Raw genomic sequence first — 15,390 nt, forward strand, 5'->3', positions numbered from 1 at the left:
TCCATTAATCCAGAGCTGCGTCTCGTTTGGGTTGGCTTATCTTAATGGGATGGGAACACGCAACATGGAGCTCCGTACTGCGATCCATTCGGATGTGCACGGATCTATGGCGAGACTGCATCCTCTTGAACAAGCGAAGACGAATGAGTGCTTAGTGTCACGATTTGTGCCATTTTTGTTGACGCCTTGGAGGCGTAAACAGTTATCAGTGAAGTTGACAAATTATTACTTCTGATAGTGATGCCCTTAAAATACATATATCATACAGAAACTATTAAATAAATATATAATAACGCGTTTCTATATCATATACAGGGTGGCCCAGAAGTTCAGGTTCAAAATGAAAAATTAGAAAGAGGGGCTCATTAGCTACCAGAAACACCCCCATGTATGTTCAGCAATTATTTACGGTTTAGGAGATATGACCCATTTTGTACCTTTTTCTAGATTTTTTACTTTACTTCAGAAATCATCATTTTGTCGCTATCCCTTTCTTAATGATTATTTAATTTTACTTTATAACTATGCCTAAGGCTGTGTACCGGTCAATCAAAGATAAATCAAAGTCAAATCAAAGATAAAAAAAAGTTATCGGAAGTCAAAGTGAGAATTCGACCAAAATTGCTACTGTTGTTAAAACTTCGCAGAAGAATAATAAACACATGAGATTGTCATGGACCCTGAAAGTATTTCTAAAAACAGCTCCATTTAATAGGCTTTTAGAAACAATCAAAAAAGTACCCTTAATAAGGGCATAAAACTAAGTAATTAGCCCTCAAAGATTGCAAGACAGACAGATTTGAAGGAAAATTTGACATTCTCATACAATGTACCTGCTTCTTTCTAACGTCATTAAAGGTGCTCAAAGACACATTTTCAGTTAAAAGTAAATAAAAATCACGCTTATAATCTTCTGGGCCATCCTGTATATAATATAGAAACGCGTTATTTTGCATTTTAGTCTTCTCGCTCTTAGAATTTGACTTTATCTTACCAAACCACTTCATAGAGCATTTATTATAACCGAAATAATTCTTCAATACGAATTTTCGCGAATTCTGGGCCCAAAGTCCGGTTATGAGGTACAATAAAAATGAGAGTAGCTATTTTAAAAGGGTTCCAGTAAATATTATCAACGTGAAAAATTGGAAAACCTTTTTTATTAACGTTAAGAACTTTCTTAAAATTTTCAAATACTTTGAGAAATTTAATGAAAAAACTTCGGAATATCTTAATAAAAAATTGCACCCTTTGGCTAGGGAAGGTTTGATATATTTTATTCGAGTATAATTAGTTAGGAGACTGCCCTTTTTAAATATCTGAGAATGAATTTGATATATTGTTGGTTCTAGTCGGCTTTGACTTCGGGCACCAAAAGCTGACGTTGAAACATTACAATAGAAACCTTCATATTTCAAAAGAGACTTAGCCTGAAGCCCTGTAAAGTGACGGAATACAAGTTGTTTCTGAAGTCACTTCTACATTATGCTACCTAAATGATTCTACTGAGGGAAGCTTTAGTACTTCAAACAGTCTCTTGAACGATTGACTATGTATATGTCGATGAAATTGTCAATGATATTCTATTTCATGAAATGGTCGAACACATCATGAAACGATCAATTCTAATATCTGGGCACGACATAATATATAAATTATTTATAATTGTTAAAGATTTCATAACAGTAACACTTCTATATAAATAAGAGTTTGGTGCACGATCCATTATACTGAAAAATAAGTTGCACAGTAGAACTAGAAGATACTAAAGCCGACTGAAAGCTTATGCTTTGAGTAAAATTGATTGCGGTATATATAGTTTGTCTTTACTGTAATAGATTGGAATACTTTACAGAAAGTGAAAACTTTATAATATCTCCTAACTTGAACATAATTTGAAATTCATTCAAAGCAATACATCCTATCTTACAAAATCATGTATAATTTACGTTAGTTTTATAGTTATTGTTTTTTTTAATTATTAATAAGTTTTTGAAGCTACAGTGATTAGTTTACAAAGAGAAATAAGTCAAACAATAGGAATTTGAAGGATTAATTGCAAGTGGAAAAACCGTCTAACGTCAAAACTTTCGACCCAACACAGAAACCAATAGGCTCTAACTTACATTAACTTTAATTCCTCTATATATACAAAATTAATATTAGTTTAAAAAAATGTCTCTTGAAATAACAAAACTACCTTCAGAACATGACGTCGCGCTATAATTATTAACAAAAAAGTTATTCAGTTTTTTCCTCCTCCTGTAAAGTTAGGTCTGTGTAAGATAGGAGTATTTGCTTCTTCCCCGTCGATATGCATTCTCACATCTACTTGATATTCGTTATCTTCAGCCATATCGTTGCTGGAAGATTAGCTAGGCTGCATGCGATTTAAAAAAACGACAGCTGCAGTAATAAAAATGTATATTATATTTAATTATACCTACGTACATTACAATAAGATGTATGTATGTATGTATGTACTAATGTAATACTATAATAAAATAATACAAAAAACCAAAAGGCACCCACCAAAGGCTTCGTCAAAAAATGAATTATAAACAGACAATGAAATTCATAATATATAAGCTACGTTAAAAAAATTGTGTGGATTAATTACGCCTATTTCGCGGCCCTATCTATACGGTACGCATACGCAATTTGGCCGAAATGGCCCCAATTTCCGACCCAAGTTCATTGTTAATTCATAGACATTGTTGTCTCCTTGTTACAACTTTGAAAGTGTAAACGTCGTCTAACTTCACTACCGTTTAAATGAAATTATTACCAAAGTGTCCTGGCATTGTATTAGATTATATCGAATGACAGTTGAATAGTACAAAACATAACACAAACGCTATGACTTGACTGTCTAGATTTCTATGGTAATAAATTTAATAAGCCTTGTTACCTTTTATGTGCAGTAAAATATTGTGTTGTAGCCCAAACAGCTCCAACAACCCGTACTAGAGCAGTGTGGTGGAATTTGTTTCAAAACCCCTCCGGTTGATCGAGGGGAGGTCTGTGCACAGCAATGGGGTAGTTAGTGGGCTCTGTTTTCCGCATTTAGACTCTAACATGGCCCGTTGTGCGTGTTAGCAATGGGGTATATATAGGTTGTTTATTCTAATGTTATGTCGTAGGATACAAAATCGACGTGACTGTAACTTTCAAACGGATGCTACGGGTCCTACTAATCGACTTTCATTTGTTATTGCTATTGAGTTAGAGTTAGGTCCAATGAATTCCTGTCAATGCCTGTCAGGTTAGACGCGTAATAAATTGTCGATGCACATTGTTCGCTGATTGTACGAGGTAGTTACTAGTACAATTAATTTGTATTCAGCTCGATGAGCGTTTATGTCGGTTGTTTGAATACTAGTAATTTCCTTTATGTAAATTAACGGTAGGTAGTGTCAATTCCATAGATAGATATATAGATAGGTAAAATACTTTATTGAGCACAATGGACATAAGATACACAGATACAGAAAAGCACAACAGGTGGCCTTATTGCTCATGCAGCAATTTCTTCCAGGCAACCTATGCATACAGGAAAATTTTGTACAAATATAATGGTAGCGGGTTAGTGCATTCTTACATAATAAATAATTAAAAGAACTACCTATATGCAATAAGTGCATTATCTATATTACTTATACATACTCGTACGGTCACGAGTACTAATATGTATACACTTTGGAACCATGTCACATTAACTTTTTTGACAAATTAAACCGTATGTGTAGTACACACTAAATTTATTTTATATTATGGCAACACCGAATTCTATTCCTTCTTCTACCCTTTAACCATCATGGCGATGGGTGTTGCATTTTCCACCTTTTTGTAAAATTTAATTAATACAGTCCATTTTAAATATTCAAGCATGTGGTTTTTATTCATATACAATACCAGCGACGCACATGCTTTTGGTCCTTCGAACCTTTTAGTAATTTTGCATTAGTTTATTAAATTCAGTGCGCGAGAAGATTTCCGCGGTGTGATACTCAAAGTGTATCATGAGTGCTATTGACTCGACACCTCCGGCTTCTTCGAGATCCCTGCGGCGGGCGACTTCGCTGCATGCGCAGGAGACCTAAGTATCGCCTACATCGGTGAGCTATACTCCCGATGCTCCACAGGTTTGTCGCCATCCATCGGTGAGCCATTCTCCCGATGCGCCTGATCACTGGCTAAACAAGCCGCCAGTGAGCTATTCTCCTGGCATCTCCATAAAGTACTACGGTTAAAGTTCGTATGTGCTAATTTAAAGTGTTCAGTGAACGTATTTTCCCCTTTTGTGCTATTGATAAAAGGTGGATAATTTTTATACTGCATGATTCTATAAATCATCAGACCTTTTACGTTTTGTGCTATTGACAAAACAAACTTTAAATTTTACGTTTTGTGCTATTGACAAAACAAACTTTAAATTTCGCGTTTTGTGCCATTGACAAAACAAATTTAATTCGCATTTTGTGCTATTGACAAAAAGTGGAACATTTTTATTTCATCGGACTGCATGATTCTATAAATCTGCAACGCCATTTTAATTTTACCTATTATTTTTACAATCTGTGTTGAACTTTGCATTTGTTTTATTCGGTTGGCAACAATCGCGCAACCATAGTGCAAAAATACAATAAACATTTGTTTTTAAACACGTTTCGCTATACGTAACGTACCTTTTCCGATTTACCGGTTTTTTAAAACTTACATTTTATATGACTTTAAAATAAAAATAAACAAAATTGACATCCAACTGTTTGCGTTAAACGGAACGTTCGAGTGAAGGAGCGAGACGACGACATCAAGACGCTGCGAGAAAGAACGAGCTGCAAGATTTAGTGACGTGTGTGTTGTGTCATTCGTTAATTTGCCCCCGCGCAACGGAGTTTCCGGAAGCATTTCGTTCGGCTTTGTTAGCCATTTTGTTTTATTGTCATTCTATTGTTTTATTGCGTGTTAACGTATTTAAGAATTTTGGAGTTCATATTGTTAAAAATACTGTTTCAACTGTTTAAATTTAATAGTTCTATTGCAAATTTGTTACTGACGTATTTGGGTGGTTTCAATAATGGAGCAAGGAAGCGATTTAAAAGGCCTGGTGGCCTCCCGAGGCCATGTAAAGAGTTCCATAACTCGAATGTATAATTACGCACGGGAATTACAAGCGGCGCCAGGTAAAATTGATTCCTATATAATTCAGGAAAAGCTCAATAGGCTAACCAAATGTTTCGATCAGTATATTGACTATAACCTACGAATTTCCATTCTAGATTCAAATGATGAGAAAACGGAAAACGTGTTCGAGGTTGAAGGCCGATATTATGACAGCGTAAGTATCTTTTCTAGATGTCTAGAAAGCTACAAAAAAGAGAATAGGCCTCCAGCCAGACGTCTTCCACCGATTGAACTCCCAAAATTTTATGGTGAATTAAGTGAATTTCACAGTTTTTATAATCTATTCAAAGATGTTATAGATCAAGACCCCTCTCTGTCGCCGTGCGACAAGTTTTATTATTTGAGGAGCTTGCTTTGTGGCGAAGCCCACAATATTATACAACACTTGACACTTACAAGTGAAAATTATGCTGTTGCCTTGCAGTTGTTAAAGCAACGGTTTGATAATAAAAAGCAGGTGGTTAATAATCATATTGTTGCCATTTTGGACCTGCCTGTACAAAGTAAGACTTCTGCTCCTGCTCTGCGAACCTTGGTCTCAACTACGAGACAACATATAGGCGCTCTTAAAAATTTAGATGTGCCTGTGGAATCATGGGATTTAATAATAATTTCCATTTTACAAAGGAAAATTGACCAATATACACTGCGAGCATTTCATTTAGAAAAGCAAAGTGACAGTAATTTGCCTAACCTGAAGGATTTTTTGACCTTTTTAGATAACCGGGCAGCAGCTCTCGAGACCCTCGGAGAAAGCGCGCCAGCATCTTCTGTGCGCCGCAACAGCCTAGTAGCTTCAAAAAATAATGCTAATAAAAATAATAATGATATCATAAAGCCCATTAACTGTAAGTATTGCAACTCACACAGTCATAAACTGCATCAATGTCCAAGTTTCAAGCTTGTTGAGCCCACTAACCGTAACGAGTTTGTTTGCAAACATAAATTATGTAAAATATGTCTTAATGAGCACCTAAATAAAAAATGTTTTTTCACTTTTAATTGTGCTAAATGCAAGGGTACGCACAACACTTTGTTGCATGAGGACGTTCCTCAAAGCAGTGAGCAGAAAGTCAGCTTATTAGCTAATAAAAATGATAATGTTTTATTGCCCACAGTTAGGGTTAAATTATATAATAAGGACGGGCTGCCAATTTACGCACGTGCTTTACTTGACTCAGGGAGCCAAGTCTCATTTGTTTCTTCTGATCTTGCTGATCAAATAGGTTGTAAGTTACAGCCTACTAATGTTAAGGTTACCGGTGTGTGTGATGGTTCAAATATTTCAACACAACAGACCACATTAGACATCAATTCTACTACAAACGATTTTAAAATGTCATTGACTTGCCATGTAGTAAAAAATATTACATCTGACATGCCACAGTTTTTGGTACAAAAACATAAATATCATTTTCCATCCTATGTTAGGCTGGCAGATAATGACTTTGATACTTGTGACAAGATTAGCATTCTCCTAGGTTGCGACATATTTTTTCAGGTTCTACTTCGTGACCAGATTCCGGTTGTGCCTGGGGAGCTATTCCTGCAAAACACACGCTTCGGCTTTGTGGTCGCCGGGAGGGTTCCTGCCTACGCACCTACATCTTCATGCTTGGCTTCTAACTTTTGCACAACGCAATCTAACCTCTCTGGCACAAGTAACGAGTTTATTCAACCTCATTGTCACTTAGACAAAATTGTTTCACAGTTCTGGCAAACAGAAAAAGTACCTGAAGTTTATACTGAAGGGGAAACTGAACAACAGTTAACTGAACAAATATTTAAAGAGTCTGTTGTTTTACATGATGACAAGTTTGAGGTGGCTTTACCTCTCAAACAGGATATTAATAAATTGCATTTGGGTAATTCTCTTTCATGTGCATTGAAACGATTTCATAACTTGGAATTAAGATTTAAAAAGGATGACACTTTATTTAAAAACTATAAAGCATTTATTGATGAATATGTAGATTTAGGCCATGCCAAATACATAGATGTGTCTGAATATGATTTGGAGGAGCAGGCAGTGTTCTTTTTGCCTCATCATCCAGTTTTCAATGAAAACAGTTTAACTACAAAATTAAGAGTAGTATTTGATGGTTCAATGCAAAGTTTATCTAAAATTTCACTTAATGATGTCTTATTAAATGGGCCTGTTGTGCAGAATGATCTATTTAGCATTCTTATATTGTTTAGACTTTACAAGTATATTTTAAATTGTGACATTCAAAAAATGTTCAGATGTATAAACGTGACACCATCACACCGCCAATTGCAAAACATATTGTGGAGGCCGGCTTCAGACAGTGCTATACAGTGTCTGCAACTTCAGACTGTCACCTATGGTCTAAAAAGCTCCTCATATTTAGCCACGCGTTGTTTGGTTGAGTTAGCTAACCGGTATAGGGATCAGTTTTGCCTGGCTTCCGATGCACTATTGCATAAAACTTATGTTGATGACATTTGCTTATCTGATAATGACTTAGGTCAACTTATAAAAACAAGGGACGAACTTATTCAATTGTTAAAAAAAGGTGGCTTTTCACTGCATAAATGGTGTGCAAATGATAATTCATTGTTACAGGACATTCCATTAACTGCTCAACATAAAGGTGATGTTCATTTTTCAGAAAAAGATAACAGTGTTGTCAGGAATTTAGGTATAAAATGTAAATTAGATGATGACACACTTGTAATAAGTTCTCCTGAACAAAATTTATTAGATAAATACACCAAACGTGATGTATTATCATTTGTGAGCAAAATATTTGACCCATTGGGACTGGTTGGACCTATTGTTGTTAAAGCAAAACTTCTAATGCAGCAAACATGGCTGTCTAAATGTAATTGGGATTCTCCTTTGCCCGACCAGCTCAATCAGGAATTCAAAACTTTTGCTGACCATTTAACTAAAATGAATGATATTGTAGTTAAAAGAAATTTAAACACTTGTGAAGCCAAGTCAATTGACATCATTGGGTTTGCCGACGCTTCTAATAAAGCCTATGGCTGTTCACTTTATATGAGATCTGTTGGTGTCAATGATGAGGTTACGGTGAATTTATTATGCTCTAAATCTCGGGTGAATCCTATAAAAGAGTTGAGCACACCTAGATTGGAATTAAATAGTTCATTGTTACTTGCTAAATTAACTAAAAAAGTGTATGATATAATAAGTCCGCGATTTGATGTTAATGTCTACCTATATGTTGACTCACAAATTGTTCTGGCATGGTTAAAAACCAATCCTATAAAACTCAGTGTATATGTGGCTAATAGAATCAAATGTATTATTGAGTTGACAGGGAATTTCTCTTGGTATTATGTAAATACTTCACAAAACCCAGCTGACTGCCTGTCTAGAGGCGTAGAACCGCATTTATTACAAAGTCATGATCTTTGGTGGCATGGTCCCACATTTTTAAGACAGCTGGATTTTAATCCTGTGTGTGAAAATGTGAAGTTACCTAAAGAAATTCCAGAATTAAAAACTTCACATGTAATTTCAATAACTGAGGACTTACCATTGTTTAATAATTGTTCAAACATTGATAAAATGAAAAGAATTGTTGCATATATCTTTAGATTTGTTAAAAATTGTAAAAGTAAGAAAGAGGATAGGATATATGGTAATTTAATGCCTAAAGAGTTGGACTTTGCTTTAAAAATCATTCTTAGAAATGAACAAAGAAAGTTTTTCAGTCAAGAAATTAATGTTTTAAAATCTAAACAACCTTTATTGAAGTCCAATCTTAAAGCGTTAAATCCCTTTCTTGATAACATGGATATACTCCGTGTAGGAGGTAGGCTCCATTATGCTGATATTCCATATTCAAAAAAGCATCCCATTATATTGCCTAAAGGTTCTAAAATAGTTCATTATTTAATTAAAAAGGAACATGGAATATTATTGCATGCTGGACCCAAGCTTGTTTTGACTAATTTAAGTCAAATTTACCACATTGTAAATGGTATAAGAGAAGTTAAGCATGTCTTGCATAAATGTTTAATTTGTTTTAAGTTAAAGGCTAAGAATGCTGAACAACTTATGGGTTCACTTCCATCTGACAGGGTCAACCCTTGTAGAGTTTTTGAAAAAGTAGGTATTGACTATGGGGGCCCATTTAATGTAAAAATGTTACGTGTTAGAAAGCCAGTTATACAAAAGGCATACATACTTATTTTTGTTTGTTTCATAACAAAAGCTATTCATGTAGAATTATGTACTGATTTAACTACAGATTGTTTTCTAAATGCTCTTAAGAGATTTATTTCTCGAAGGAATAAACCTTCTATTATATATTGTGATAACGCTAGTACCTTTAAGGGAGCGCAGAACCAATTGTATAATTTGTATAAGTTGCAGTCTGACACAAATCACAGAAATACTGTTGAATATTTCACAGCTGATTCAGGCATTACTTTTAAATTTATCCCAAGTTATTCACCAGTTTTCGGTGGTTTGTGGGAAGCTGGCATTAAAAGTGTTAAGCATCATTTGAAGAGAGTTGTGGGCAATACTGTTCTCACATATGAAGAATTAAACACTGTCATTATACAAATCGAAGGCATATTAAACTCTCGTCCTTTGACAGCCTTGCCAGCAACTGACTCCAATGAGATGTCATATTTAACACCTGGTCATTTTTTAACAGGTGCTCCATTAACTTCTTACCCTGAGGGTGATTGTACGACTGTTCCCATTAATCGTTTAAAGTTTTGGAGATTATGTACCCATATGGTGCATAACTTTTGGAAACAGTGGCACAAACAATATATCATTCAATTACAAAGTAGGCCTAAATGGAGAAATGTTTGTAATAATATTAAGGTTGGCTCTTTAGTCATAGTTAAAGAGGACAATGTAGCCCCACTGTTGTGGCCCATGGCTAGAGTAGTAGATGTTTTTCCCGGGGCTGATGGCAAAGTGAGAGCACTTTCCATTAAAACTTGTAAAGGTTCTATAGTGAAAACTAGTATTCACAAAGTATGTATCTTACCTATAGATAATGAGTAAGAATAATTTTAAGTTTAAAACAAAAAGAACAAATAATTTATTTTCAAGTTTATATTAAAAACTAGTTGCTTATTTTTCATCATAATTAAAAAAAAACAATTTTGTTCATCTTTTTACTTAGTTTAAACGTTTGTACTTTTTAATCTTTGTTCTTTTTGCCGTGTTGCGGAATATGTGTAGTACACACTAAATTTATTTTATATTATGGCAACACCGAATTCTATTCCTTCTTCTACCCTTTAACCATCATGGCGATGGGTGTTGCATTTTCCACCTTTTTGTAAAATTTAATTAATACAGTCCATTTTAAATATTCAAGCATGTGGTTTTTATTCATATACAATACCAGCGACGCACACCGTAAGTCTCATTAAATGTCAAATATGATAGTGCGACAGAGTTCTAAAGTGGGTACATGATATTGCTCATGACTGTACATAAATATAATTGATGATGATGTCATCCAGCTGGTTTCGGCTGCGGCGACTGCTTCAACTCCGACGTTCATGTGCTCGCATGTGGTTTATAAAATACACCTATTGTTTTTGCCGTTACCGGCAAATGAGCACATAATTTAAATGTGTATAACTGACGGCCGTAATATTAAAAACGTTGTGTCTGATGACGCCACAGCAAGTGCAAATCGTTTGTTTATAAGAGATTTTTTAAAATGTAATAAAAAAGCCAGGGACTTTTATTGTCACGTAAATAAGGAAATAAAAATAGATGGAAGGCAGATAGATAGACCACAATGTGCAGATTAATTCCTGCCCAAAGAATTCTACAGAGATTATTACATGTTTGGAATTATTTAGGCGAGAATAAACCTATTTCGGCGAATTCGTGTACAAAATGTGTGTGCGTCAGATCACGCGTAGTGTAGTGTTCCGTAGTTTTCCAGCACATTTGACTACTAACAACCTTTGCTACTTACTTTTTCCTTGTTTTATTACACTTGGTAGACTATTACTCGTTAGCGCTTGTAATTCTTGGTAATTTCTTGGTCTTCGTTAATATAAAATGTTTATATTGCGATAACTCCAATATAAATTGGTACTTCAAAGCTCACATCGTAAACAGATCCTGGACCAACACGGTTTAGCAATATTTTTGTTAAAACATGGTCTTTTTATCGTGTGGGTTATGAGGTGGAATACCAGCCTCATCAACCCTGGTGTCAGGGTTATGATTGAGCCGCCAAAGGCCCCTGACATAACTCATGTAACGACTACGTACTTACATCTAAATAGTAACCGGGACCAACGGCTTAACGTGCCGCGGATCATCTAACTTTATAAAGTAAGTGATAAGTCACACCAAAGTACATAATCTCGGAGGTGAGCCGCGGAACTGACATAACAGACCGTACTACAAGGGTTCTATGTTAGCTAAGGTACCCTAAAAATATGTAAATAAAAGTAACTTGTATATTCGTCCAAACACTGTGGATAGCCAAGTGGCTTTAATTTGTAAAAGCTGCCTGCGACATCATGTTCTACAGATACTAAGTATAATCCCTTGCACGAGTTCCTCGTAAAATGTGTTTTTTTTTATTTCCCGTACTCATTGTGTGTTTTGTAGGTAATCAATCCCAGGCTTATTCTTTGGGACTAAGTATTTACCTACTGTATGTTTTTGGTCGAAAATAAAGGTCTCTTGTTCTTTATGTTTATGGTTTTTGCGTTGATATGTTTACGAAACGTTTTTAGTACTTAGTATAATAGCAAATTTTGATAAGGACAGTTTGTTTTGTTATGTATGTTGAGTAGATACCAAGTAGATGCACAAAGATGAATCTTGATGAAAACGCTGCCTATTACACCAAATTTTTGCCCTAGGTTAGGTCATTTGCCAAATGCTATAGGAGTATTTTGTACCAAAATTTTGTAACTGAAATATAAACTGCTTGAAGTTATAATACCTCTTAAAGGGTTTAAAGCCTCTTTGAATGATGTAGGCACTGTTTGAAACCGGGCCGAAACATCACTTTCTTTCAAAACAGACTCAAAAGATCCTGTAAGTACTTTAGTAGTGTTCACCACAATTGAGTTCTGAACAACTTAGATTTAACCAAATATTAATTACCAATTAAAAAATAGATGGATAAAGAGATAGAGTACAACTCAAGAAAGGGTGGATGGATTGTGTGAAGAAGAATATTTGTGTGCAAGTTGTGAGTACTGAGATTAAGACTGACAGAGATGGATAGATAAGGAATACATATACATAGAGTGGGATAAGGGCAGGAGAATTATGCCTATTAATACCAAACTATATTAAAATCAGTAAAGTCTGACGAAAGCCAATCAATAAATTAAATTACCTTCCATTTCCTTCTGATAAAGTCGCTTTCAAGAAGAGGAATGGAGAGAAATTCCACCCTCTTCAGTTCGGGAGATAACACAAAATGACATGTTACGCATCCAAACGACACATACTTAGGGAAAATTGTTGTGCACGTTGCCTCTACATTTTCTTTCCAATTAAAATGCAAATTTTGAGGAATAACTCAGAAAGGGAAGTTTTTATGCCCTCATTAACAGAGGGCCTCTTTTATAGGCGCGCCGTGGTGCTAATGTTGAGTAGCCATAATTGGATTAATGTTATAGCCTGCTGAATTAATACCCTGAACACAACTAATTTTGTTTCAAGTATATCTCGTAAACATACATACATACATACATAAACTCACGCCCGTAATCCCTAGTGGTATCTCGTAAACACTGTTTAATAAATGCACACTGTTAATATTGTGGGTTGTGTTTTTGAATTTTATGAAGAATATGTAAATTAGTACGTGCTAACTAAGTGTAAAGATCAACTGTAACTGTAAAGGACATCGTAAAATATTTGTTGACAGCGGGAACTTACCATCTTGTTATGAATACCAGGAATGCAGGAATCGGGACCAAAGAATATTTATACTTATTATTTTCTTTGTTGGTTCTTAAGCAGACTACTTTTAATCGATAGACTAACGATACATACGAAATCCTACTTTTTTATGCATAGCAAAAAAGAAATATAAACTAAAATCGCTTTCAAGAATTTTCTTACGATTTATGACACTCTGCGCGACTGTATGAGTCACGGACGGAGGGGACTATATGCGTAAGTTTATGTACCTACATAAGTTCTAAATACTAATATTAGAGGACCTAAATGAAGGTAATTCATCTAGATACGACAGCGGGATCAGTATGACAAATGTCCCAGGGATGAAGGCACGGGTGCTAGTTAATGAAATAAATCAATAAATCTATACGAAGGTCGAAGGAAACTTTACGAAAATTGAAAGATGGAATTCGACACTTAAATCTCGGATGATTTCATTTTTTCAAGGACCTTTGTCGAACACGCAAATACAAATTGAATTTATTGACTCTTGCTCTCTGCGAATATTCTAGCAGACTTGCAAGGGAACTTTCAAAGGAGATCACAGATAACGGGCACATCCGCGATAAGTTAGTTGAAGTCCTTTTAAGTGTACTGACCGTAATTTATTAACTGGGAAGGAAAAAAGTAACGTCTAACTTTCGGTTTCCATTTCGGCGAGTGTCGGTGCAAAACTGAAGTTTCGGCTTACTTAATTTCAGTTTCGGCAAAAATCCTATTGCGGTCGGACATAACGAAAAAGGATTTCAAATGAAAAGAATTAGTATAAATATTATTTGGTCCCGATTCCTGCAGGCACTTCCTAATTTTATTTTAAGTTATACCTGTAATTTTCTTATCCGTCTACAAGGAAAGGGATGATTGACAATTGTTAATTTTAAAATGAATGAATAAATAACCCGAGCCAACAAAATTGGCCTCGCTGGTATGCAACCTATTACCCATTTAACATTGACCTATTACCCATTTAATTCTTTCGAGTTATTGAGCATTATAAAATTTGAAAAATTTGAGCAGTATAGTAAGAACCTGAAAAAAATATTTAAAGGAATCATTTTGCTAATTTAGAAAGCATAATTGCATACATTTAATAATATATCAGTTATAATTGTAGGTTCCGAAGCACGGAATCTTCTTACTTTTCCGGACAATCAGGTGATTCAAGCCTGAAAAGTCCTTACCAAACAAAGGACAGTCACGGCACGTTAAGCCATTGGTCCCGGCTATTAGCCGTAAAAACACCTCCACCAACCCGCATTGGAGCAGCGTGGTGGAGTATGCTCCATACCCCCTCCGGTTGATTGAGGAGAGGCCTGTGCCTAGCAGTGGGACGTATATAGGCTGTTTATGTATGTATGTAATTTAATTGTAGGTTCACCAATCGGCAAGTGGTCGTCTCGTTTTATAACGGATTATGTTCCCGTGTATTTCACAACCGAATTAATAGCTAATTAGATACTATAATTACAAATTAAGCGGATTCAATTTAGCAACTATCTAGTGATGATTACTGCACTAAACGCTGTGTATTATACTCCAGTAATTTGAATTGCGAAATTTATTAGACTTTAATTTATGGACAATATAAAAAAAAGGATGTCAAAATACAAAAAGTGGTTTAAATTCGTTCATTAGGTTTAAAATCGTAGGCGAATTTTAATGAATACATACTTTTACGTAATACATTATTTCTATGAAACACTACACAAACTAATCATCATCATCATCTCCCTAGAATTAACCCGTTTTTCACAAGGTCCGCTTACCTAACTTGAAGATTTTTTGACAGGACCGATTTTTTACAGAAGCGACTGCTTGTCTGCCTTCCAACCTGCGAAGGAAAAACCAGGCCAATACAGGTTAGGTCACATACCTTCGAAAATGCATTTCTCGGGAATGTGGGATTTCTAGGCACGTGATAATCATTTATAAGAATTCAAAAACAAATTCGAAAATTATTGGTTTAGGCCCGTGCAAGATTCAAACCTGCGTCCTTAAAGTGAGAGGCTAGGCCATGGCTTCACACAAACTAATAACTTTAATAATTAAAATAACCATTTAATTACCTACCTACTTAATACCCGTTCACTCGCGTCAACGTTTAATTATTAGTTATATCTTCCTTATTTCTACTTAGTAGGTACCTTTATTTTGCTAAATAAACATAATTATAGACTTTTCGAAAGAAAATAATTCTTAATTACTTGTAAGTTTCTTTAGAAGCTCAATAAGTATTTTGTTGTCGTCTTTAGCTCCTAAATTATTATATTATAGTGGTTTATCGTGAA

The 15,390-nt window shown here is 35.0% G+C and overlaps 1 protein-coding gene across 3 annotated transcripts; it reads left to right on the forward strand.

The window, feature by feature from the left end:
- The first annotated feature begins 4,916 nt into the window (after window positions 1-4,916).
- On the forward strand, window positions 4,917-10,525 carry LOC126370946 (uncharacterized). 3 transcript variants are annotated; one of them, XM_050016086.1, is made up of 4 exons: window positions 4,917-5,186; window positions 5,283-5,341; window positions 5,907-6,035; window positions 6,689-10,525. In XM_050016086.1, the coding sequence occupies exon 4, from the start codon at window positions 7,295-7,297 to the stop codon at window positions 10,205-10,207; it is 2,913 nt and encodes a 970-aa protein (XP_049872043.1). In that variant the 5' UTR covers window positions 4,917-5,186; window positions 5,283-5,341; window positions 5,907-6,035; window positions 6,689-7,294; the 3' UTR covers window positions 10,208-10,525. The 3 variants fall into 3 exon arrangements, with proteins under 3 accessions (XP_049872043.1, XP_049872042.1, XP_049872044.1); XM_050016085.1 differs by having other exon boundaries at window positions 5,907-10,525; XM_050016087.1 differs by lacking the exons at window positions 4,917-5,186; window positions 5,283-5,341 and having other exon boundaries at window positions 5,410-7,724; window positions 8,459-10,525.
- Window positions 10,526-15,390: the final 4,865 nt, after the last annotated feature.

This window comes from Pectinophora gossypiella, chromosome 11, assembly GCF_024362695.1.
Source record: "Pectinophora gossypiella chromosome 11, ilPecGoss1.1, whole genome shotgun sequence".
In the NCBI taxonomy this organism is placed as follows: domain Eukaryota; kingdom Metazoa; phylum Arthropoda; class Insecta; order Lepidoptera; family Gelechiidae; genus Pectinophora; species Pectinophora gossypiella.

Excerpts from the sequence above, each read along its gene's own strand:
- LOC126370946 (XM_050016085.1), top strand. The coding sequence starts at position 6,524 with ATGTCATTGACTTGCCATGTAGTAAAAAATATTACATCTGACATGCCA.